Source organism: Cyprinus carpio, chromosome A12, assembly GCF_018340385.1.
Source record: "Cyprinus carpio isolate SPL01 chromosome A12, ASM1834038v1, whole genome shotgun sequence".
Taxonomy (NCBI): domain Eukaryota; kingdom Metazoa; phylum Chordata; class Actinopteri; order Cypriniformes; family Cyprinidae; genus Cyprinus; species Cyprinus carpio.
In genome coordinates, this window is record NC_056583.1 from 14,942,756 (window position 1) to 14,968,990 (window position 26,235).

The following is a 26,235-nucleotide window of genomic DNA, read 5'->3' on the forward strand; positions in this document are numbered from 1 at the left end:
AAATGTATCGCATGCGGTGTGCGTGTGAGTATGTGATGTTAATGCCCGTGGAGTACTCAAAGCGTGGGCAGATTCTTAGTCCAATAGATGCCTTCGCAATAGGCACCTCTAATGTGTTATGCCACACACACACACACACACACAAATCTTCTCTGATCCAGCATTGACTCACCCATCACTTTCCCTGCTTGTCTGGTTCTCTCCACAGGAACGCATCTTCCTGACGTTGTCCAACTACATATTTACTGCCATCTTTGTGACTGAAATGACAATAAAGGTAGGTGACGGGGTTGGCATTTGTCTCTGTGTGGTGTCTTCTCTGACAGAGGGTACACTAACACACTGCCTGGGCCAGAATACCAGCCAAAACCAGACTTAACTTCAGTTCCCTGTGGCTTTTTTATAGTGCCGATCTCTCTTAGATCAGCATGGCTAATGGAGTCTGGTGAAAACATTCTTGTAACAGGCTTTTTGGATAGCCTTTCTTGCAGCCCTTTTATTTTAAAGAGAAAGTTCAGCCGAAATTAAACTTAATAACTAAACTGTTATTTTTTACTCTTCATGTTGTTCTAAACCTTTCTTTGTTCCATAGAACACAAAAGGAAAATATTTCAAGACTGATTCGTAATTTTTTCATGCAATTACAATGAACTAGCTTTCAAGCTTAAAAAATATGCAAAAGTACAAAATTTAATATTCACAGAAAATATTAATATCAGTCCTAGCTCTCTTAGACACATTTGTGACACAAGCAACAATGTCTGATCACTGAATAAATCATTCTGTGGCATCATATCGTATCAATTAATGTGTGTGTGTGTGTGTGTGTGTGTGTGTGTGTGTGTGTATGTATATATATATATATATATATATATATATATATATATATATATATATATATATATATATATATATATATATATATATAAATATATATATACTGTACAGACCAAAAGTTTGGGAAACATTACTATTTTTAATGTTTTTGAAAGAAGTTTCTTCTGCTCATCAAGCCTGCATTTATTTTGATCAAAAATACAGAAAAAAACAGTAATATTGTGAAATATTATTACACCTTAAAATAATAGTTTTCTATTTGAATATACTTAAAAAAAAACAATTTATTCCTGTGATGCAAAAGCTGAAGGATTTTCAGCATCATTACTCCAGCCTTCAGTGTCACATGTAACATCCAGTCTATCACATGATCATTTAGAAATCATTCTAATATTCTGATTTATTATGAGTGTTAAAAAACAGTTCTGCTGTCTAATATATTTGATGAATAAAAGGTTTAAAAAGAACTGCATTTATTCAAAATAAAAAATAAAAAAATTCTAATAATATATATTCTAATAATATATTTTCTTTACTATCACTTTTTATCAATTTAACACATCCTTACTGAATAAAAGTATTGATTTTATTAAAAAAAAAGAAAAGAAAAAAAAAAATTACTGACCCCCAAATTACTGACCAGTAGTGTATATTATTACAAAATATTTATATTTTAAAAACATAGCTTCTTTTTTTTATTTTTATTTTTTTTACTTTTTATTCATCAAAGTATCCTAAAAAAGTATCACATGGCCTGAAAAAATATTAAGCAGCAGAACTGTTTCCAACTTTGATAATGAATCATCATATTAGAATGATTTCTAAAGGATCATGTGATAATGATCCTAAAAATTCAGCTTTGCATCACAGAAATAAATGATAATTTAAAGTATAATAAATTTAAAAAACAATTATTTTAAATTGTAATAATATATCACAATATTACATTTTTTTCTGTATTTTTGATCAAATAAATGCAGGCTTGATGAGCAGAAGAAACTTCTTTCAAAAACATTAAAAATAGTAATGTTTCCAAACTTTTGGTCTGTAATGTATATATATACATACATACACACACACACACACACACACACACACACACACACACACACACACACACAAACACACACACACACACACACACACACACACACACACACACACACACACACACACACACACACACACACACACACACACACACACACAGCAGATTCATTCATTGTAACAGCAGATCTCTCCTTCTGTGTTTCACAGAAGAATGTAAGTTGTGCAGGTTTGGAACAATGTGAGGGTTAATAAATAATAATAGAATTTTTATTTTTGGGTGAACTATCCCTTTAATGTACTGCTTTCCATTGACAATCACAAAGTCTACACAAATACTACAGCAGCAAAATATTAAAATCATGCACTGACATGTTCAACTGTCACCAGTCAGCTGAATTAAACATTTGAACAAATACAAGACAAGAAGTCATCTGTTAAACAAGCCTTGCTCTCTATTTTCCACTCTCCACAACAGCAGTTAATACTAAGCAGGGGCGGATTGTCTGCCAGATATTCAAATGACTAATGTTGAAATGGAAGAACATGCTGAGGCCTCTCTGGAGAAGACAGAAAAGTTCATAGGTGTCAGTCACAAAGGTCTAGGGTTTCTATTCTGGGGCCCTGCTTTATGCCAGGTCACGCCCACCTAAGAGATTTCAAATGAAAATCATGGCACAGAATAATCATACTCACTGGAGATTAATTAACGGCAACTGACAAAACTTTCTGGGTCGGATGAAGATGACAGGGCTGTTCAAACTCCTGGCTTTTGTTGCCTGACATGCCTTTGTTCACTTTGAGGTCTGATCACATTGTGGTTTGATATATTCACCAGCAACATCAATAGGAGCTGTGCATTCATGCTTAGTACTTTTAGTCAGATGATTCTCAATCCTGGTTTGTTTATCTCAGACCCCCCCCCCCCAGCCCTTTTATATGCCAGCTGTATGCCAGTCTATCCTGATACATTCTCAAAAATGCCACGATAGTGTGACAAAGACTTCAAGGGAATAAGAAAGTGTTTCTTCCCAAATTCAGGTTTCAAACACGTCATGTTTTCTCACGTTTCCTGTCATGTGCATAGTTTTTTTTTTTTTTAACAGGTTTTGGTTTCGAAAGAATTTCATTTATAGCAGATAGATATAATGAAGTATTGCCTTTCCTTAAAGTGATAGTTCACCCAAAATTGAACATTTTCTGAACCTTTACTCATCTTCAGGCCATCCAAGTTGTAGATGAGTTTGTTTCTTCATCGGAACTTGAAGAAATTTAACATTACATCACTTGCCCACTAATGGATCCTCTGCAGTGAATGGGTGCCGTCAGAATGAGAGTCCAAACAGCTAATGAAAACATCACAATAATCCACAAGTAATCCATCTATAAGTTTTTAACTTCTCTATCCATAATATTGCTTTCTCCAGTGAAAAAGTAATCTCACCTGAGTCAGGAGAGAAATCAAGCACCATTTACAAGCAAATACAGTTCAAAAACAGTTGTGATTATGTTGCTGGATTTTGGTGTGAGTGGACAACAGGGCATTATTACAGATTTTGCACTTGTATTTTGGTTAGAAACAACGGTTTAAAGTTAAAACACCTTAATAATGGATTTGTTTCCTACAAATATGCACTGGAGTTGTGTTGATTATTTGTGGATTTGTGTGATATTGTTATCAGCTGTTTGGACTCTCATTCTGACGGCACCCATTCACTGCAGAGGATCCATTAGTGAGCAAGTGCTGTAATGCTTATATTTCTCCAGATCTTTTTAGATGAAACAAACTCATCTAAATCTTAGATAGCCTGAGGGTGATTAAATCTTCAGCAAATGAAAAAAAAAAACTATTCCTTCACAGTTGAAGTCTTTCATTTTTGCAAAAGTTTTTGTTTTGACTATTATGATGCAAATTCATTTTATCATGAAACTGTACACAATTTGGCTTTAAGTTAAATTTTATCAAACATTTCTGCTTTAAAATCATACTTGTTTTTGTGAAGTGGTTGCTTTGGGCTGGTGTTTCGGGGAGAAGACCTACCTGAAGAGCAGCTGGAATATTCTCGATGGGATGCTGGTGATGATCTCCGCGATTGACATCCTGGTATCCATGATCTCCAACAGCGGTACTAAGATCCTGGGAATGCTTCGGGTGCTGCGGTTGCTGAGGACCCTGCGTCCGCTCAGGTATACAACCCAGCTGTTCAAACATACAGTCAGTGCTGCGTTAAGTCATTATTCTAAATAATAGTAATGAGTACTTCGAAGCTTTAATGCACAAGTGCAGTGCTGTAGGCTACATACTGTACATAAACACTTACAGTATATGTACTTTGGGTTCTAGGGCAAGATTTGCACATCTTAAATAAGCATCCACTTTCTTACAAGAAACATAATTAATGTAAAGACTGAAGTCCCACAACTAGCTTCTTCCTCACAGAAGCATCAATTGGCTCCTAACTGATGCAGTATATATTGCTGTGTTTGTGTTTATGCATATGTATGTGCATTTGTGTGCATATGTGTGTGTGCTATGCATCTTTCCTCCTGCCGAGGGAACTTCTGGAGGCCTTCCCTGCTCTTAAATATTTATGACATGTTCAAGCAGAAAATAAAAATCAAATATTCATCTTTCCTGCCCAATTTCCCCACAAAATGCTTACACTGGTCTTTCACCCCCAGCCGCTCCCTTCTCCCTTTTCAAGTACTCCTCAATTTAGGGTCAACTTCCGCAATTTCCTAATACTACCAAGAGACTTGTATTAAAAATACAATATATTCCGGTAGTTGTGTTTTCCCTTGCCTTTCAACTGTGTTGGTGCAACATTAATGTGCTTTCAACAACATTTTTGAAAAGGAACTGGAAAGAAAAAAACATTTGGATTTGTTTTTGCATTTAATTTGTTACTCTGCCAGATACAAGGAACTTTCAAATATTAAATAGCAAAAACCAACAACAACAACTAATTTAGATTTAAATAGATAGATAGATAAATGTTTGTGTGTCTATGTATGTACATGTATATACTTTTGTACCTGCAGACTAGTAAAGAAAAAAAAATGTTGCGGGGAAAAAAAGACCATAATTACATTAATTCAATGAGAAATTATTAGCAGCTCTGGTGGAACCAATCTTGGCTCTGGATCCCAAGTGCCTGGTCTGCTAATTATTGACCTCTGGTGTAGATTATCCCTGTGCATACTTTTTCCTGAATCCATGATTTTCTAGTGTTTTTATTAGTGTTCTAATTGTGCTGATAAAGCATGCTTGTTCGCTGACCTATATTGTGCCAAATAGGAATGAGGTATTTTGATATGACGAATCAGCCTTCCAGCAAATCTTTTAAGGCATCTTTCACCAGTTTGCTAAAACAGCAAATATAATTAATGTCACTACCCCTGAGCATCACTATTACTTCACTGCTACTGAATAGTGCATAGAGATCCAAGCATACCCTTATAGATAATGAATAGTATGTGGAACAAATCTTGAATTCCTTTTCATGATCTTATTCTGATAAAGTATTGAATTTTATCCACTAGTGGTATAGTTACATAATGTGAATTAACCTTTAAACAGTCTGTGTGATAAGGACCCATTATAACTAATGACAGTTGCTTCAGCTGACTGTCAGAAAATGTAGACCACCTGGAGAAAAAAAAAAAAAAACGCCCTGTAAATTAAACATGAAGTGGTCTGTGTTTTCACCTCGAGCTCCTCTGAGTGAACATTTTAAAGATTCTCACAGAAAGTTTCTTCCACTGCCAGCATGCTCTGCTTCAGAGAACTTACTGTGTGTGTCTGCCTGTGCATCGCCGAACACCTTTTGAAAGTTTTACTTCTTGATCATTGAGACTTTATATTAATGCACCTCTGTTTGAAGTTCAAGCTGAAATCAAAAGAAAGACAAAGACAGCTGTAAAAGTCTCCACAGCGTGGGCTCGGCTACTCCGGCAAAAGTGAATTCAGGGAGGGGTGGGTAATCCAGACCACATGTGTACTCTGTTCAGTGAGCTTAAAGGGACAGTTCACCCAAAAATGAAAAAAATTCAATCTGGTATGACTTGATTTCTTCCTTTCTTTTAGCAGGTAGTCCAAACTGCTCTTTTATCTATTTTTTATTTTTATTTAAATGTTTATTATTATTTATATTTTAGTTAATTCCCTCATATACTGTATATTTTTATATAATATGTATACTGTATGATTTTTTTTTTTTTTTTACATTTTTGAAAAAAGTCTCTCATGCTCACAAATGGTGCATTTATTTGATCAAAATACCATAAAAAACTGTAAATCTGTGAAATATTGCAATTTAAAACATTTCTATTGTGGAGAGTGGAAAATAGAGAGCAAGGCTTGTTTAACAGACTTCTTCTTGTCTTGTATTTCTATTTTAATATATTTTAAAATGAAATGTATACCTGTGATGGCAAAGAATTTCTTATGTTGAAATCTACTTTGTGGGAACCGTAGTACTTATTTTTATGCTATAATGAAGTTTGACAGCCCTTAGCCCCCATCCCTTTTCATTATATGGACAAGAGCAGTGTAAACATTCTTCAGAACATCTCATTTTGTCATACAGATTTGGAATGACAGGAGCATAAGCAAATGATAACATAATAAAATAAAAAAATTAGGTGATACCGTATGCCCATTAATTAATTTGAAAATCTGTGTTTTTATGGACAGTTAATGTCTGTGTACTCCTAATCGAGTATTAATGGCGTTGTTACAGAGATGTGTCTCTTTCAATCTTCAGACAGGATGATTTATGCGTTGTGTTAAGGGGGATGTGCACACTTTGTAAATTCATCAACTCTTTGACCCCCAGGTTAAACCCCTCCACTGTACGTTGCACTGCACGTCACCTTTCCCGATCTAAATTAATCTCAAAAATGCATTAAGAAGCATCCATCCTCTACTGTTTGCCTGAGCCCCAGAGGAACAGACCCTCCCTTAAACACCTGACACCAGCATCTATCTACTCATATCACTCCATTCAGTCTCCTGCTTGACCTCTTCTCAATGCAAATAACCTGACCAATTTATAATTGTTTGTGCTCATTAATTCTCATGCTAATTACAGTTCCGCTTCTTTCACAGTGCCTGTCCACTCCAAGGCATTTGTTAAGCTAATCTAACTATGCTTGACTTGAAGCAAGTTACTGTAGTTTTTCTACATTGTCTATTTGCTGTAATTACAGGGATGAAGAATTGCAGCAAAAGACGATAAGGAGAGATTGGCTCTTTCGGATTTCATCTGGAACAGTTTCATTTAATTTACATTGCATCTCCGCAGATGTCCCTTATGTCTTATTGTTTTTAGATAATTGGTTGTGTAATTGTGAAGTCATAATTTTAATGGATTATGTGAGGGTGCTAGGATGGAGATAGAGAGAAAGAGCAAAAATTCAGTCATTATTTTCTCACTGGTGCATTAAAACAACACTAGGGTGAATAAGTAATGACTGAATTTTTGGGTGAACAGTCCTTTTAATATCTCATTTTTTGGACTGCAGAAGAAAGAAAGTCATGCAGGTTTGGAACGACATACGAGTAAGTAAATAAGGATAAAATTTGCATTACATCTGCTTTCATGCTGCTGTTTTTACTACCATCTTTTTTTGTAGTTGAGATTTTTTTGGTCATTTGACAGATGTCTTCAGATTGTGTGCTTGCTGTGTGTGTGTGTGTGTGTGTGTGTGTGTGTGTGTGTGTGTGTGTGTGTGTGTGTGTGTCAGGGACACACAACTTGAATCCCCCAAACTGACGGTTCCCAGCCCAACTACAGCATCCTTTAATTACAGCCAGGATGAAAATGTGTCTCTGTGTTCTGGGAATAAGGGACTCCTTCAGTGCTCTACTTATTGTTTCCTTCTTAATTTATTTATTTATTAAAACCTTTCAGAACACAAAGACCAGAATGGAGCAATAAATATGGGAAATTCAGCTTTTTTGAAGGCTTGCAGAACACAATAACCATAACACGTGCTCAGAAACCAGAAGAGTCACCTCTGCATCACATTATAAAACTAGGACCACAACCCTGGTTTCTCACCAACAACAACAAAAAAATCATGGTATTTACAATAGTACCATTGTTTTTTTTATCATACTATGTCAATAATTCAGTACCATGGCATATTTATGACCTTACCATGGTGTTACCATCTGATATGTTCAAAATGTCCTCTTTACAAACATGCTTTTCTTTTGCTCTCACTGCTCTTTTAATACTGTATATAAATACATATTAAATTGCACAAAATCCCATATTTAGACATTTTTTCATGAAAAATTATATATACACATAACTTCACTGTGATCTGAAATGTCTACTGTATTAAAAAACATTACTAGTACAACACCTCAAGCACTAGTGCCCTCTATTGGTCAGGGGTTGAAATCTCAAGGTGTGAGCTTGCTATTTATATACTATTATAATATGTATTAATATTTAGGTTACACTTGATATTACTTTTGATTTGTTTTATGTGATTTAGTCTTTTTTAATATTTATATTTAGTTTTTTTCTGTTTAATTTTGGTAATTTTAGTACTTAAAACTTCAGCTTATTTTTAGTTGCCAAGTTTTTCATCTAATATTCACAATTTATTTGATTTGATATTTCAGCTTTTATTTCAATTCAGAATTTATTTATTTATTTTGTGAACAAGTCATATTTCACTAGACTGTCCCTCTCAAATTCAGTCAGAGATGAGCGTGGGTCTAGACATATTGATCCTCCTCATCGTTTGACATTTCCATAATTGATTTTATGGTATTACATGAAATCCCCAAAGTGAGCTTTAATAAATACGCTTGAGCTTGTGAAAGATGCACGTAGATATTCAGACACACAAAAGACAGAGCAGCCTGTTATCTGCGCTTCCTTTTGGCAGACTCCTTTCTCAACCAGCCACTTTGACTAAACCTGGTCTCTTTAAACGTGGCCTTTTCTTCATCCTCAGACACTGATACAATCACAGAACACTTCTTAAGAAGACCAAAGTTGAGGATCAAATCAGGTTTTAGCTGCTTTAGCTCAGTTCTGTGGTGAGGAGCCAGAAATCACTGTCACCAGATGAGGACTGATGTGCCTTTTTTTCTTTATTCTGAAGGAAGAACATTTTTTGAAGTCTTTTGTGTGTGTGTGTGTGTGTGTGTGTGTGTGTGTGTAATATCATAAACATCTTGCAATATACAATGTTTTTGCAATGCATCTGGATCCCCTGCTACTGCTTTAGGTCCTCATTGAATCCCATTAACATCAGTTCAACACAGACAATGCCGTAGATTAAAGTCAGTTGCCTTTTACAGTATAATTTTACATGTAAATCGCTGTTCTTACAGACAAACAGTTGATCTTGAATCTGTCTGCGCTACTTTTTCATTGTTGGTCTTTTTAAACATGCATTAGATTGACATCTTTGACCATTTAAGCACATTTCATTGGTCTCGTGTCATGAGTGCAACATTTTAAGACAGCATGTTAACTTTAAAGAGGCCAAACTTTTGAACACTTGCTTTTTAACACATGCTTTTTTTCCCCTTTTATTTTAATTTTAATTTTTTTTTTTTTTTTTAACCAAACAACACAAAAAAAGCAGCTGAATTCCTGTTACAGCTGTGTATTTGTATTACATATGTTATTGTCTGGGCCTTTGTGAGCAGGTCTTTGCGTCACTGTTGGTGTCACCCTCTGTAGAGGTTGACAGGTGCGGTTTTGTGCCGGATGTTGTGCCGTTAATAATTAGGCTTCATCTTTATTCCGGCGGTTTAATTAAAACCGTCTCCTTTCTATGCAGCACAGAAAGTTTCCCCACAGCATTGCATTGCGGTTGCTTAGCATAATGGCTAGGGCATGAAAATGTTTGCTGGTAATTGCCATGCTCACTCGTAGAGGAGATAGTGATTGCAGCAATGATGGAATGCCAAAAGTAGAGAAAGCTGACTAATGTCAGGTTGGTGAAAGCATGAGAAATATTTATCCACTCGCAGGCACTGGCCAGGCAAGGACTGAGCAGTTTATGGACCCTTTCGGAGTTTACAACTATGCAGCTCCCCATATAATTGTGCATAGTTAGGATAGCAAAATAAATAGGCTTATTAGGTTTTAAAAGAAAGGAGAAAGCGCTTCCAAAGTCTTTTGTTATAAGTCAAAGATAGTGTGTCTAATTCAAATTTTTGCCCAAATTCATCCGTCACAAAGCTGTTTAAGATTAAAAATATTAACCCATACTACATTAAATAGGGGTTAAATGAGAATGAACATGGTTTGTGGTGATCACCGTGTATTTTGGTGAATTACTGTATGAGCTGTATGATAAAGCCTTTTGAAACTTAAGACATTTAACTCTAATCCTTGATAAATATTAGCATTGGCAATAGATGTTAGTGTGATAATGTTTTTTGACAGCCCTAAATATACTAATAAATGAAATTATTTATTATTAATATAAATGTAAATTATGTACTTATATAGCATGACAATACTATACAAATTATGTAATTTTGTAAAACATTTACTTGCTTGTTTGTTTTTCCTGAGAAAATAGTTTGTGTGTTGAGTTGCCTCTTGATTTCCTAATGGAACATCGAAGTCCTGAAGCAAAAACCAGTTGTGAACCTCCAGGCTAGATCTGTTGCTTAAAAATCTGTTCTCTTGTTTGATTTTCAGAGTGATCAGCAGAGCTCCGGGACTGAAGCTGGTTGTTGAGACACTGATGTCATCACTCAAGCCTATTGGGAACATTGTAGTTATCTGTTGTGCCTTTTTCATTATTTTTGGCATCTTGGGAGTTCAGGTACGTACAAAACAGCATAACCTTGCAGAAATCACAAACGTAGACCAGTTTAAAAAGTTTTTTTTTTTTTTTTGAGTACACTATAAAAAATGTAATTGGGTTGAAACAACCCAGCATTTTTTAGAGTGTAGTTTCAATAAGACTTTGAGCACTTTTCAGCTTGGTCAGCATAACAGGCCATCTTAAACCAGCTTAGGCCAGTTTTAGCTACGTTTTTTTAGTAGGGAAGTTAGAAATGCTACCTTACAGTTATATAGCGGATATAATATTTCTTCCTTGGATCAGACTATTAAAGTAAAAGCCAGTCTTAACTTAAGGGATTAATTGTAGTAATTCCTTCTAAGGAACCGTCATATATAAAGTAACATAACATTTGACAGCTCTGTGTGTTTAATCCACAAGATTGCCTTTAAGACTTTTAGTGAGAGTTAAAGAGGTGCATAGAACGAATACATGATTTTCTGTCATTTCTGTAAATTTGAAACATACTCTTCCTGCCCACAGCTGGATAATTTGACTATGATTAAAATGTTCTGTTTTTCATACTTCCACAATTTACATAGGGGAACGCCGATGTAATTTATCTTTCATTCTTCCAGGAAAAGATGCCAGTGCTCTTTGAGCCATGTGTAACATTGGCTTTTTCCTTGTATGGTTTTCACTAAACAGTCATACTGGACTTTCAATAATATAATAATTATAATAATAATTAATATATATAGTATTTTACTGTGCTTATATGTACATAATTTATGTAACTGAAATTTGAACTCTTCATAAAAATTATGACCAGTAATTGTCAGCTATTGTTTATTACATTCCACATCCTCTTTTTCTTCCAATATATATAGAATATATTTCTATTTATTATCTCAAGACACTTGATATCTGTCGTTCTAGTTGAGACATTTTTATGTGTGTTATTCCAAAAAATCACTCACAGAGAAAAGGAAGGTTGGTTGTGAGCTGATAAAACTGCTTTTTCCTCACAGCTCTTCAAAGGAAAGTTCTTTGTGTGTCAGGGGGAGGATACAAGGAACATCACCAACAAGTCTGATTGCCTCCAGGCTAGCTACAAATGGGTCAGGCACAAGTACAACTTTGATAACCTGGGGCAGGTAAGTGTTTAATCTGGCAATGGTTGCACAAACTTTCGCTCTTTCTCAAGATGCTGTTTTAGATGTACCTACAAGCGACTTGTAATGTCACTTTCAATTTGAAAAGAATCCGTTATGGTCTCATCCCATTTTCAGCAAAGTCAAATGGAGCCACTGAAGTCAAAGATTTCTTTTAACCTCTTTTATTATCTCTCACTTCCCTCAGGCCCTCATGTCCCTTTTTGTTCTGGCTTCCAAAGATGGTTGGGTGGACATAATGTACGACGGACTGGATGCTGTCGGTGTCGATCAGCAGGTATTGATTATATCAGAAGCTCCTGTTACCTGCATAACATTTTATTGTAATAATATTTATATGCCTATGGGTTCCCCTTATTTAAGTGGGTCACTGTTTATAGAATGCAAACAAACTTTGAGTCAGAATACATTCCAGTCATTTGCGTTCTCTGATAACTGCAAACTCTGATTGGACAAACTCTATGAACTGAATCAGAGCTGAAAAATCATTGGTCAGCAATCTTGTCCTGGCTTCAAAGAACTGCTTTTCCATTAATCAGTTCTTCTGTAAAGCTCCTTACTGTCCATTCAACAGATCTCTTTGAAGTGGCTTATTTTACACTCTTCCCCCAAAATGTCTATTTTTTTTTTTTTTTTTTTTTTTTTTTGAATTTTTGAATAATTTTGAATTAATTTCGGAGTAATAAAATATTGGATTTTTTTTTTTTTTTTGCCTGATAAGGAAGTCTTCATGCCTCATGTGTGGCCGTAGGCTCCTGAAATTGTTCTGCTCTATTTGAAAAGAGCTCAGCCCTTGTCCTAGCCAAGGCATTCATGTGTTTGAATTGGCACAGATATGTCTTCTTCAAATTCATGCCGTGTGACCTGTGCCTCACCACTGCACACAGAACGCTTAATCTAGCCTAGAGGCAGGCATCTTTCAGGTCCCCAGCAGGACAGACCTTTGAACTGAAATTTTATTGATATCACAATTCTCCATCATCACCATCTTGAACATAGCTGTAAGCTACTCCTTGGGACCTGACTCAGCAACTGATGTATTTTTATAAAAAAAAAATTGGAATTTGAAATTCTATTCTATTCTATTCTATTCTATTCTATTCTATTCTATTCTATTCTATTCTATTATTAATTTATTAGATAAATATATATATTGCCTTTTTTCCCTTTCTCCTATAAAAAAAATTGTATTATTATAAGAGAAATAAGATATATTTACGTATATATATATATATATATATATATATATATATATATATATATATATATATATATATATATATATATATATATATATATATGTATGTATGTATGTATATATATATATATATATATATATATATAATGTATGTATAATGTAAAAAAAGTGTAAATATATTTTTTGCTTTTGAAAATTCGTTTTTTTTTTTTTTCTTTTTTTTTTTTTTTTTTTACATTGTATTATAATTTATAACATATTTAATAAATCCATAAGTAGGTAGTTAATGCAAGTCAACATTGCTGAATCGCTGGCCCAACTTACTGTTTAGGTTTGTATGTGCTTAATTTACTTTAGTTTATACTTCTTTGCGTGTGATGATTGTTGTGATTTGTGTACATTAATCCATGTTGTGTTTTTCTGTTTTGTAGCCTGTCATGAATTACAACCCATGGATGCTGCTCTATTTCATCTCCTTCTTGCTGATCGTGGCTTTCTTTGTGCTCAACATGTTTGTTGGTGTGGTGGTCGAGAACTTTCACAAGTGTCGGCGGCACCAGGAGGCCGAAGAAGCCAAACGGCGTGAAGAGAAGCGCCTTAAACGCATGGAGAAAAAAAGAAGGAGTAAGGAGAAGGAGCTAGCTGGTCGGTAGCCTTTCCACACCTTTCTGAGTCCTGCTTGATCATTTTGATTCGACCGCGTGCTAAATTAGTTGCTAATGCTAATTAGTTATCAGCGTATGAGGAATGAGATGCTCGGGCCCGTAATTAGCTAGGAATCCGCCCCTCCCCAGCTTGCCCCCCTTTACCTGGGAATGTCTCTAGAGCATGTCCCATGGCTTGCATGGTGATCTGCTTACTGAGAGAGCAGGGTGTGCGGCAGACCACTGCCCCAGGGCTCTGCCCACCCTACTCCTCTCATGCATGTAGGACAGTGCAGTCTGAGAAGTAAATAAAAATCCCGTTGTTGTCACACTCAAATTGGTTACATCCATCAGCTGCCTGCTCCAATGCTACTCAGGATGCACGGCGTGGTATTGATGACCTTCTCTTTTGGTTCCACTACCTGTTATTTTCAGTACAAGGCATTAGAATTTAAACAACATCACTGGGTATCTCCGTGTGGATGCTAGGGACATTGGCTTGGACATTGGTCCAGCATGTTTGATCTTTACAGTTAAAAATATAATTTTTATTTTTTAAGCCCTTGAGAAATACAGATGTAAATAGGTGATCTATATACTATAACATCTTGTGTCAGAACACAAGATCAGAGACTATAACTCATGCAAGGCAAACAAAGCTAGTCTCATTGGTCCTTTTATTATCTAATCTCAGTTCAAAGGTCAAATCTAGCCATCTCTAAATGTTTTGTCACACCATACTTTCTCAGTTTGATTTGCACATTAGCTGATTAGTGCTTCCTTTTGTTTTATAGCGCTATCATGCCATCAGCTCTAGCTGGAGAGGGAAAGGTGCTTTATTTTACCTAGCTTCATTTTTTCTTTTTGCTACAAATCTAATTTTCCGTAGGTGTGAATGTCTGACGGGATGTGTCAGGTTTCTGGGGTGGAAATGGGATTAAACCGTGTGTCAGCTTTGCCTGGCCTGATTAATATTTTAAAACTTCTTTTTGAACGTACAGTAATATCTAAATATCCTGAGATAACATTTTGTGGACTTTTGCTATAAAAAGTTGAGGTTCCTTTCAGGTGAACTTGTTGGTATCATTAACTGAAAAAAAGTTTTATTTGTTTGTTTGCCAGACATTACCATCCACAAAGTATTTCAAGAACAGTAATCTCGGACTAATAATCTAGGACTCGAACATCCAGGATAAATAGATTTCGTATTAGTGTTTTACACATAACAATAGAGTTATTTTGGACTCAGAATAAATGGAACGCCCACCAGCATATTCTCAAAGAAAATCCATCCTATTTCAGCTCCTTTGAAGGTTTCTTTGCTTGCCCTACCTGATTAACATGGTTTCGTTCTTCTAGATGTAATGCTGACCGGTGTCAGTTGGTCCAGTCCCGATCACACACAAGGTACAGATTGCTTATGGCATGTCTATGTGTTCACCGTGGTGATGGTGGGGGTTTTGGGATGAGGGTGGGAGAGGGACACTGGGTGGGAAGGCACCATCAGCCCCCATGTTCTCACATCATCAGATCTGATCTGACCACACAAGAATTGTCTGTGGAAGTGTGTATGTCTGGTTTCCACACCTCATCACCAGCTCTAGCCAGCCCAGCCTCAAGCTCACACAGGGGATGGATAGAGAGAGAAAGGGAGAGAAAAAACTGTTGTTTTTTTCAATATGGATCTAGCTCTCGATAAACTCACCTCAGCTTGCAGTAAGTGCTTTGGTGGTATTTCAGGTCCGATCTCTCGATGTTGCCCCCAGCATGACGCACTGTGGCTGACTGTTCGAAGGAAAGAGTATCACTGTTAATGTCTTAGCTTTTATTGATCTGTCTGCTTCAGAGTTTTCTCATCGGTTTGGTGTTGTGGCATAGTGATTCACTTCGTTTTGTGATGTTACACCATAACACTGTTTTCAGAGTTACTGACATGCTAAACACGACACCACTCCACACCTTGCTGTTGTTCAGAGGATGCATGTTGATACTCATTTGTGACTTGCGTGAGTGAAGTGTTTGTATGGCACACTTGTTCCACTTTGACTTAAGAAAATGTTGCTGTACTGGGCTGTTTTACGTGATTTTATTTGATACAGTAATTTGAGTACAGCTGGCTTACTTTGGATATAAGAGGGTATAATACAAGATTTGTTTCCTGCTATTAAATAATATGGAGAAAAGTCTATATAATTTATGATGTACACTATGGGCAAAAATGGTTTAAAATATAGTTATTTAAAAATATATTATTTTAGTTCGTAAAGCCTGTTTTCCCTCATTTTAACTGTTGTAGCATTTCATGTTTCAATTACAGCCAATTTTAAACCTAAATTTGATGTCTGTCGTGAAAATGTAACTGTATTAGTGACATATGAACTAATATGAATGCTCACTGTTAGGACTTGCTGTTTTGTACTACCCTCATTATAACAGTAAAATGTACACGAGCATTCAAAACTTTGATTATGATTGAGCAAAAGTGACAGTAAAGTTTATAATGATGCAAACGATTTCTATTTTAAATAAATGCTGTTTAGTTATTGTCAGTTAGTTATTGCAGCCCTAACAATAGCAGTATGAAAATTTTAATTATTATTATGATATGTTTTTTGGATCTCTTCCAAATTTTTTATCTGCTGTACAGAAACAAGCACCTATTACAAAAAAAGGCAGTTATATAACTTAAAAAGCGGAATATTTTTGTGCATAGAACATGTTTACCCGTGTTGTTTTCAGTGTAGCTGAGAGTCTTTCCCCTTCTGTCTGTGTTCTGCCTCTGTGAACAAGAGCTCCCTCATGAACTCTTTTTCTTTTCTCCTCCCTGCCTCTCTTTCTTTCCTACTCTCTTTCTCTTTCTCTGTCTCCAACTTTCTTTTGTCTCTCTTTGCCCCATTCCCCTAATGTTCTTGCAAAGCATCTCTCTTTCCTCTTTCTCAGTTATGCATTTTAAAACCCTTTCAATTTTGTTTTATCACCAGTGTTTAGTGTTAGACATTAACATCTCTTTTATGATTAAAATCTGCACACACCGCTACGCTAATAAACTAAGTAATGCATCACAAATACAGCTACACTAATAAACTAAGTAATGCATCCACACCAGAAGGTGTCAGTATAACGTCCAAGACCACTGAGATGAATAAGCGAAAAAATAATAATAATAAAAAAATGCTGAATGCACTTCTAATGTGTTTTGCATATTGTTTATGAAGCTGTATATGCTAATATATTCTAACATGAGAGTTCTACAGATTAGCCTGGTATAAACGTTGATTGATCACACTTTTCCATGTTTTAAACACAGTTCACATTTGCATGCGTTGACAGTGTTCACACTATGATTGAGTTCTGTTATCGCACTTGGGATTAAAAAATAACAGGCTCCATTTTCCTTCCAATTAGAAGACAATGTGTTAATTAGTCAACCATCCAGTTACCCTGTGCCTCAGCATATTTTATCATTCTGTTTTGGGTTTCTGTTTAGGAGAGGTGGGGGTGTTGCCCCCTGCCAGTCTGTCTCTCTCGATTAGCTTCTGTTCCCCTCCTGTTGGACTGCCATCGCTGCTGTATGCTCGCGTATGGGATCAAAGGGCTGGCTAATCATATCACTCTGCAGTAGGGCTGAAACCATCTGCCTCTCCTCTACCTGTGTCCTCCCCAGTCGACATTTATTAGCCATTATCTTAGGTGCCTCATCAGAAATGTGTCCTGCCAGCAGTTCGTCCGGACACACTATATTAACAAGGCATGTCGTTTGGAGGTGTCCTTGATTAGGTAACATATCTGATTTACCGTAAGTCCTTTTAGGCTGCAAGATAGTAATTTATATCCTGCTACTATCGAGGCAGGTTTGGATTTTTTATCATTCATTCAAAATCAGGACGTTGCCTCATTGATAAGCACATACGGAATCTACAGATGGGTCCTTTCTGAATTTCAAAACATTGGAGCTTTGAATTCAGTTCATTTTTCTCTCATAAAAAAGCTGATGGTATTTGTTAACATCTTGACATTATTATTAATCATAAAGAAATACTTAACTTTTGATATTTAAGGATGTAAAATCAGTGACAATATTCATGTTGCGACAATTGCTGAAGCTTTTATTATGATATATTATCACAATATTGAAATTGAAGTTGCAAAAAGTGTTGTTATGCTATAACACGTATTTAAGAACTCTGTTTGAGAACTCTATACATTTCTGTGTATTGCTTTATTGTATTTAAATATTTAAAATAAACAATTGTTTCGTACAGATTAAAGTGCAGAAGAAAAGGCCTGTAAAAAAACAATGGAACAATAGGCCTATTAATGGTTACCAGGGTAACGGCTGCATGTCTGCTGTCTCTTCAGCACCATCTGCTGTCAGAGTGGGAATGTGCTTGTTTACGTCAGAGTGTGTGCTTGCCTCTTTGACGCAGCATACAGTGGTGTTGTGCATTTTAACCGGATGATGGGAAAAGTATTCTTAAAATGCAATTCTAAAAATCGGAATAATTAATAATTATTCACAGCATTTTGAAGTGCCCATGATAACAATATCATGCATGTTTGTTATTGTGATATACCGTATAGTTGTATATCGGCACATGTTTAATGTCAAAACACACAACATTGATCAGATATGGATTACATTGCATTGCCATTAAAAAAAAAAAAAAAAAACTTTTACATGAATATTAAATAATGTAACATGAAAAGACAATCACTAAAAAAAGTTAAACGTTAATTTAAAGGTAAATTACCTTCTTCGGTGTGATGGGAAAAATCACTAGATGCTGAAGAATGCATTCTGCTTACTCTTTACTTGAAATATTTAATTGTTTATTTGCATAGTGCTTTGTACAATACATATTGCTCCAAAGCAGCTTTACAGAGAATAGAAAAATAAATAAGATAAAAGGAAAAGAAAAACAGTGCTAGACAACCCCCCAGTGAGCAAGCCAAAGGCAAGAGTGGCAAGGAAAAACACCCTAGCATTTTCAAGTATAAGAATTACTTGAAATAAGAAATAACTGCTTTGTATTATTTATAAATATTTGTTTTATATATTTATGCTGCTTAACTCAAAACAAAATGAGTAATAAATCTGCTATAAATATCAAAAGTTGCATACCATATGCAATATTGTTAGTTTATAGAACAATCCCTTCTTTTTATCAAGAATGACTCTGACATTTGTCCATTTTACCTTTTCTCTTCTGATCTGTTGGAAAGTCTGCTAAATGGATTTAAATTTGAAATATTTATTAAACAGAGAAAAAAAAAATGACTACATTCTTATTCATAGCTGAAAGCGCAATCAAATTGGTAAAATGCTTAATTAATGAACTGGGATGTGTAGAACTTCATGAATGATGGATGTCCTAATTCTGCGGTTCTGCAGGAATATTCATTGGGTTCCATGCACAGGGGCTACAGTAACATTGAAAAAACAGCCCCTGATAGCAAAAACGCCTTAATGAAGAACATGATGTCAGCATTTATTCAATTTGTTTTTATGCTCCCACGTAGAGCTAGAGACGACCAACCAATATTTCTTTAAATCTCTAGCAGTCTCTCAACTGGGGGAGCAATGAGACAGCAAGTGACAGAGGGAGAAAACGAAATTACTAAGTGTCGTGTAACCTCCATTCTTGGCAGCAGAAGGCAGCACGGTCACTTATGTAACCTAGCAGCTCCAAACACCATTTCCTTTTTTCCTACTGCAAGTGAAAATGACTCAAAGTCTTCTTTATGTAACTTGGGCAAGCAACAGCCCCCCAAATTGAACAGATGGCATAAAGTTTTCAGCTGAAAAGACTTCCTTTTGCTCTGATAAATGTCAAGATATGATCCTTTACCTCTAGATAGTTAGTATATAAGCTCACTTGACTGTCTAATAGAAACAGTCACAGTTGGATATAATGCATGTTTTATGCAGTTTGTGATTAGGGAATGCATGGTGGGTTTTATAAAGCCCATGTTACCATCTTAATAAAAACTCATTAACTGAAATATTCTGCTACCTCATGTAAGGGTACAAGAAACATCCAACTTAGAGTCTGATTCTGATTTAAAATGCACACAGTGTCCTACATTTCAGCAGACTCATGCCGTTTGGCAGGAAGTGCACCTAATCTCTTTATGGGTCTTCATGGTTCATTCAGTAGGGAGTAGGTTTATTAAACGAATAGATAGAATACGGAGTTAAAAGTCTCTTCTGTGAGAGAATTGTTGTAACCTCTTGGTACAACATGATTTTTTTAGTTGTGTACTGGTACAGCTGGCTTGTTTGTCATGTTGTGGGAGTGGAGGCTTGACAAATACCAGCCGAGAGAGGGATGTAGCACTGTCTGGGTGGTTAAACAAGCCCATGTGAACTATAGAAAGAAAATAACAGGGGAAGAGGTAAAGAGATTCTGCTGAAGTAGCACCACTTGAGCAGTACAAGTGATCTGTGTTTGTGATTCTAGGGTGTTTGTGATTGGTCTAGTAGATTTTATTCATTTTAGGTGCAGACACGTTTACCACTTCCTGCAAATTTTTGTGGGTCAAACCCAATCATTTCAATTGGAATCTATGCGATCTAACGAAAGATGTCCCCACACAGATTTCGTAATGGGTTCATGTTGGTCACACAAACTGACTGCTTTGACCAACAGAAATCTGCTTGGTTTGAAAGTGAATTCTGCGTGAGCTATGCTTCATAATTTAGTATGCTATTGACTTTTGTGTGAGATATTTTTCAGAAATTGCTTATGTGAACGAACCTGAATACATTGCCAGATTTATACATTAAGCAGATGATTTTATCAAAATAATCTTATAAATGTAGAGCAACAACTAGTGTTGGGGAAGCAGCTTAGCTTGCCAAAAAATTTTTTATCACATACAAAGACCCTTTATCAAAGTCATTTTCAAAATTAAATTATTGACTTCTATGTTGTCACTTGCTAAAGTCAACAATTTTAAATAAAATATATTTAAATTAAATATTATTAAAAAAAATTTTTTACACATAAAGAAACTTAATTCAATTTGTCTGTAAAGCATTTTTCATAATAAATATAATTTCATTATAAATAGCTTGTTATAAATATACAACATTAACATGTATTAACCACTTTATTTTTAATCTGGTTCTGTTACAGTACAAACTCTTACACTTACTGTAAATGAATCGTACTTTGCTGCGCTACATACAAGAGATAAACATTGTAGAAATGTACATTTGAATATTGTGCTGGGCAGTAAAGTGGTGTGTCCAATACGCTGTGACATAAAAATGGTGTTTGTCACAAAATGTTACGTTACTGGAAGCTACACTGTTTATTTTTACTGCACTACACTTTTAGTTAGTTTCTTCTCAGCACTGGCAACATCATAAACAAACATTCATCCTACTGTAAGTAGACAGTAACATGAAGTGTTGCAACAAGTTCCAAGATTGCTCTGAAAAGCATGAGCTGAAAGTGATAAAAGTGATACTTTTGTGTTCTTTTTATGTAGTTATTCTCTCTATTCTCTTCAGATTTGGAGGTTCTACAATGAAAAAGGGTTGGATTATTTTTCCCTTTGCTATTATAAACAGGGGTTGACTGTCACGTACCAAACATATGACCTTGGACATGACCAGGTTTTGATTGTCAGATTTGTCAGGCACTCTAACTAACCTATCATGTTGAGTAATATAAATGACATCACTCTTGCGGCTCTCTGCACATCATCACCGTTGCCCATCCACCTGCCTCTGCCATTCAGCCTCCATCTCAAACGGCCCATCTTGCTCAAGTCAGACTCAGAAAGAAAGTGTGGTTTGTGTGCCACGTCTGCCAGCATGATATATTATGTGTGTGTCTGTGTGTTTCTCACCCTAATCTATCCTACAGTATATGTTTGTCAGTGTTAGTGTATGTGTGTTTTCTTTACCATGGCCTCCCATTATTGAAGATTTCTTTTATAATAATTGCGGTTTGCCTCCAATTTCTATTCTTCCTTGTTATTGTTCACTCTTTTGCAGGCATTTAGTCTGTCATTTCCTGTTATTTTTTGACTTGGTGTATGCTGGCATATTGAGCTAAATAAAAAGTGCACAAGTGCATGTGAATTGTTGCATTGGAGTGCATCAGCAGTATGTCCAGCAGACATCGACTCATTACTTTAGGAGCAACTCATTGACCATGCACTTCAGGAGGGTAAAACCAGCCTCAATTAAAAACCATTCACCGTAAAACAAATGAAGCTGCAATTTGCTGCCTTCCCTTTCAGATGGCTGTTTTTATCATCTCTGCTTTTTCCCCTTTCTATTTTTGTCTGACATTTTGCCATGCAGGCTTTAGAATTTTTCTCTGGCTCTTCCTTTAAATAGCAGTCTAGTCCTCCCACTGCCCACAATTCCCCAGTGCTCATGACTTTAACCCCAAATGACTCATGAAGTCTGCATAATGGACAGATTTTTTTTTCCTGAACACATTGTCTAGTTGTTAGTATCGCTTTATAAGGCTACTGTACGTCAACCTTCAGAACATCAGTGATGTCCACCTTCAGGCCCTCAAAATAATGAACCATTTTGCAATATTGTATGGTTTATGTAGATAATGGATCAGAGTTTGTCTGTATTTCCCAACTGACTTAGCTTCTGAGGTGCTAGCTGCTATATGGTTAATTTCATGGATTGACACCTTCCACATCTTTTCTCTTCTCTATTATACATTGTTAAAATGTTTCCCGAAAGGACTTTGGACCTCCTAGTAGATGGGTTAGATATTCATTCAAAGATAAAAGGGGTTTCATAAAAAAAAAAAAAAAATATATATATATATATATATATATATATATATATATATATATATATATATATATATTAACACAATACAATTTAAGCATCTTTTTTATGGTGGATCTACTTTTGGTACTTTTGCAAGTTTTTTTTTTTTTTTTTTTTTTTTTTAAGGCTTTTCACACAATTTCCATTTAAATAATTTGATGGGGTCCAGAGTTCCTAATTTTAAAGTCTCTCTTAAGAGCTTTTTTCCTCCAAGAGCACGTGAGCTGCGCAAAGCCAGAATCAAGTCTAAAGCATCAAGACCAGCATGAAGTCTCAGTGGGACGAACAGGCCAAGAGATTTGTTGTCGTACCCTCTTTTTCGGGGCTGATGGGTATTGCATTGAGTTTTAACAGTTAGCGTGTCCAAGACTGGTGGCTGACCGGCGTTTTGTGGCTATATTCAAATGTGCTATCATTCAGCCCAAAACCTTCAATTGCTTTACCCAATAATCTGGCCGTTGTTCTCAAATGTATTCATAGATGGAATTGGAACGGGCTAAAATTGCCATCTAAGCAAAGAATGTCTCATTAAATCATAGTCATGGTATCATTAGCTTGTACCACAAAAATAGAGACAGAGATGGAGAGGTCCAGGACCCACATTCTCCACCAGTATTTCATTCTTCTCGCATTGGTTAAAAATAGTTTTGATCCATTTTCCCTCACTTTAAATTCTGTTTAAGCTGATTTGGCTGATGTGGACGTTAGCTGGACCCATTGGCGTGACATCATAGAGGCACCGCTGCCAATAGGAAACAAAAGTTCAATCCATTTTCAGTAAACAGGATGCCAAGACCTTCACTTTCTTCCAACAATTTTTTTTTTTTTTTTTTGTAGTTGGGGCACAAAAGGCCATCTGATATGAAACTCTTTCATTAAACTCAGTGCAGTACTCATTGGATAAACATTCGGTTATGGAGACTGCCTTCCCTCTGTCACTGATTTATTAGTATTATTATTGTGCTTGGCAGGATTGGAATCAGCAGTGTAAGCCAATCAAAATTGAGTTTTGCCCCACCAGTGTAAGATCTTACAAGGCAAGCTTTTTTGAATGAAAGTGCACAAAGGGAGAGCGTCTCACTACAGAGGGTAGGAGGGAAGTAGGTGAGTAGGGATGTCCTGTGGGAGCTAACCTGTCTACTGTAAAACCAAGCTGTGAACATACACCTGTTCCCATCCCAACTGTCCCCCGTAATTGAGCACTTCTGAAACTGGGGCAGTCAACACAGCAACTTTCGGTCCCAGTGAACGGTTTTGGTTGCTGCCCCCCTGGATACTGTTGTCTGCAGCCCAAATAAATTAATTTATAACACATGCGTTAAAGAGCAGAACATTGACCTCATCGCAGATTTTGTTAGATCATAGGAGTCATAAAAAATAACATTAAATAAGGTAAATAAATAAATAAATAACAACCAAAATGGCAAAGTTTAGCCAAGTCTGGAGGTTTAAGATTAATAAATTGTACATTATGAAGTAAAGGTAATGTTGAGTCAGCACATTTAAAAACACCAGGAGCATGGCTCCTATTAGCAGAATTAAAGCCAGATGGGTTAGAAGATTCCTTTGGTAATTACCCGCAGAACCGGTGTTGCTGGCATCTCGTCCCGAGAACTCACACCAAAGTGACCCCATATAGGTCATATCTATATTTAAAACATTTCACCCAAGCAAAGGAGTTCTTAGTGTACAAGTATAATATGGTATTAATATATTAAATAAACAAGTTAAAATCTTGTAACTTACATTTGAGACACTTAAAAGCAGAACCATTACATCTCTGAGCAGAATTAAGTAGTGGCATTTAATTTAATGTTTTAAAATGAATTGACTGAGTCAATGATTCAATGACTGACTTACACAAACATTTGATTTCAAATACATACTAGACTACTACTCATAGTATTTTAAATAATTTTTATATGGAAAGAGTAGTATAATATACTAATATGCTGCTTAAAAATTCAGAAAATCCCTTTCATTCTTGACCGCATAAGTGTTTTTGAACAAATCAATTGATTGATTGAATCAGTGAGTCACTCATAAAGATGGTCACTTGCTGTAACCTGCAGGAGTCATTCCCAGTATCGTTATTGTACTAAAACTATTAAAAATAGTTAACATTAATTTAACTAAAGCTAAAATGAAATATATAAATATCATATGATAAACTTTTGAAAGTTAAATTTGAAGTACGTACTAAAATTTCTAAAACTGAAATATAAATTAAAGCTAAACAGAAATATAATAACAATAATAAAATTGACAGAAGCACAAAAATTACTAAAACAATACAAAAATAAAATCTAATTTAAAATGTTATAATTTTATAATTGTATATAAAGAACACTAAAATAACACTGGTCTCTAGTTCCTCATCACTTATACAGAGACCCAAAGTTCATATGGAACACGCAAACACAGGCAATGGCTTAATTATAGATATCTCTGCATGTTCAACTGAGATTAACATCCAAAATATTACTCTCATCACTTTTAACAAGCAAATGATTTGGACATGTTCTAGATGAGTCCTACTCAAATTCACTGTCCAGTGGGGAGCAGCCATGCGATTAAACAAATACTGCTGATGTGGCACCATTATATATAAAAAAGAAAAGGTTGAATGCAGCACCTGTTCCTTCTGTCCACTGGCTGATGCCAGAAAAAGCCTGCCTAATGGGCTGACAGGACCAGAGGGAACACAGCTGCCGCTCACAGCCATGCCTGTGTGTTGGGATGATAAGCCCCTCGGCCCCCTCTGCTCTTCCATCCCTCCTGTCCTCTCCATCCTCAGCGAACAACAGAGAAAAATCACAAAGAAATGGATCAGCAAAACTAGCATATGCACAAGTCTGTCCAAACAGAATGGAGTTTATTTTATGTCTCAGGGAATCTCATTAGAAAGTACATAACAATAAGACAATTTGTTTTGTTGAGTTGTCCATGAGTGAAAAGATCTCAGGCATCCTGGCCCCTCAATATAGGCTCCTCTTACTTTGATCTGATATTTGGAACTGACCAACAGAAAAATTTCACACGAAAATGAAAATTCTCATTTAATCAGCATTTAGTTCAAAACCCATATGACTTTCTTCTGTGCTATTCAAACAGACATTTTGAAGGCTGTTTTACCTAAGTATCATAAAAGTGGTCCATACAACTTAAGCACTATATTACAAGTCATATAAAGTCATACCTATGTGTGAGTTAACACTAAGTTCAACTCACTGACTCGATGATTCAGTTGCAGTGATTAACACCAATTTAGTGTTAATCAGGCTGAATTTATTTTGCTACTTGCTGAAAAGTTAAAATTTGTGAATAAATCAATCTTTTGGGTCAAATCCATGAATGATCCGGATCATAAAACTAATTTAAATGATTCTTTCACAAATTGGAATGATCCAGTTTTCAAATACAACTCACCTGATGATTCAGTTGCAGTCAGGCTGAACTTGTTATTTCTCCCTGAAAAGTTCAGATTGTTAAATGAATAGTTAATGTGTCAAATCAATGAATGATCTAGTTCATAAAACGAATCATCTTTTCACAAATTTAACTGATCAGGTTTTCAAGTGTAACTCAATGACTCAATTCAGTCGCAGTGATTAACACTGATTGACTCTATTCCTCACAAAAAGCAATCATAAGGCTTCACAAAACTTTAAATGTAACACACAAGTCATATGGACCATTTTAAGATAAGTTTATGGTGCATTTGCACAATTTTTAAAGACTGAA

At 35.6% G+C, this 26,235-nt stretch overlaps 1 protein-coding gene across 12 annotated transcripts in view; it reads left to right on the plus strand.

Annotated features, from left to right (window-relative positions):
• LOC109086348 (voltage-dependent T-type calcium channel subunit alpha-1G-like) overlaps positions 1-26,235 on the plus strand; it is a 194,627-nt gene that overhangs the window by 145,090 nt on the left and 23,302 nt on the right. For 7 of the 12 annotated variants that reach the window (XM_042767776.1, XM_042767767.1, XM_042767772.1 and 4 more), the window contains 7 exons: positions 209-277; positions 3,887-4,071; positions 10,572-10,698; positions 11,691-11,816; positions 12,022-12,111; positions 13,464-13,656; positions 15,036-15,083. In XM_042767776.1, coding sequence (XP_042623710.1) covers positions 209-277; positions 3,887-4,071; positions 10,572-10,698; positions 11,691-11,816; positions 12,022-12,111; positions 13,464-13,656; positions 15,036-15,083 — 838 coding nt within the window. Of the gene's footprint in view, positions 1-208; positions 278-3,886; positions 4,072-10,571; positions 10,699-11,690; positions 11,817-12,021; positions 12,112-13,463; positions 13,678-15,035; positions 15,084-26,235 lie in introns of all 12 variants that reach the window. The other 5 variants (XM_042767770.1, XM_042767775.1, XM_042767778.1 and 2 more) reach the window with 2 other exon arrangements.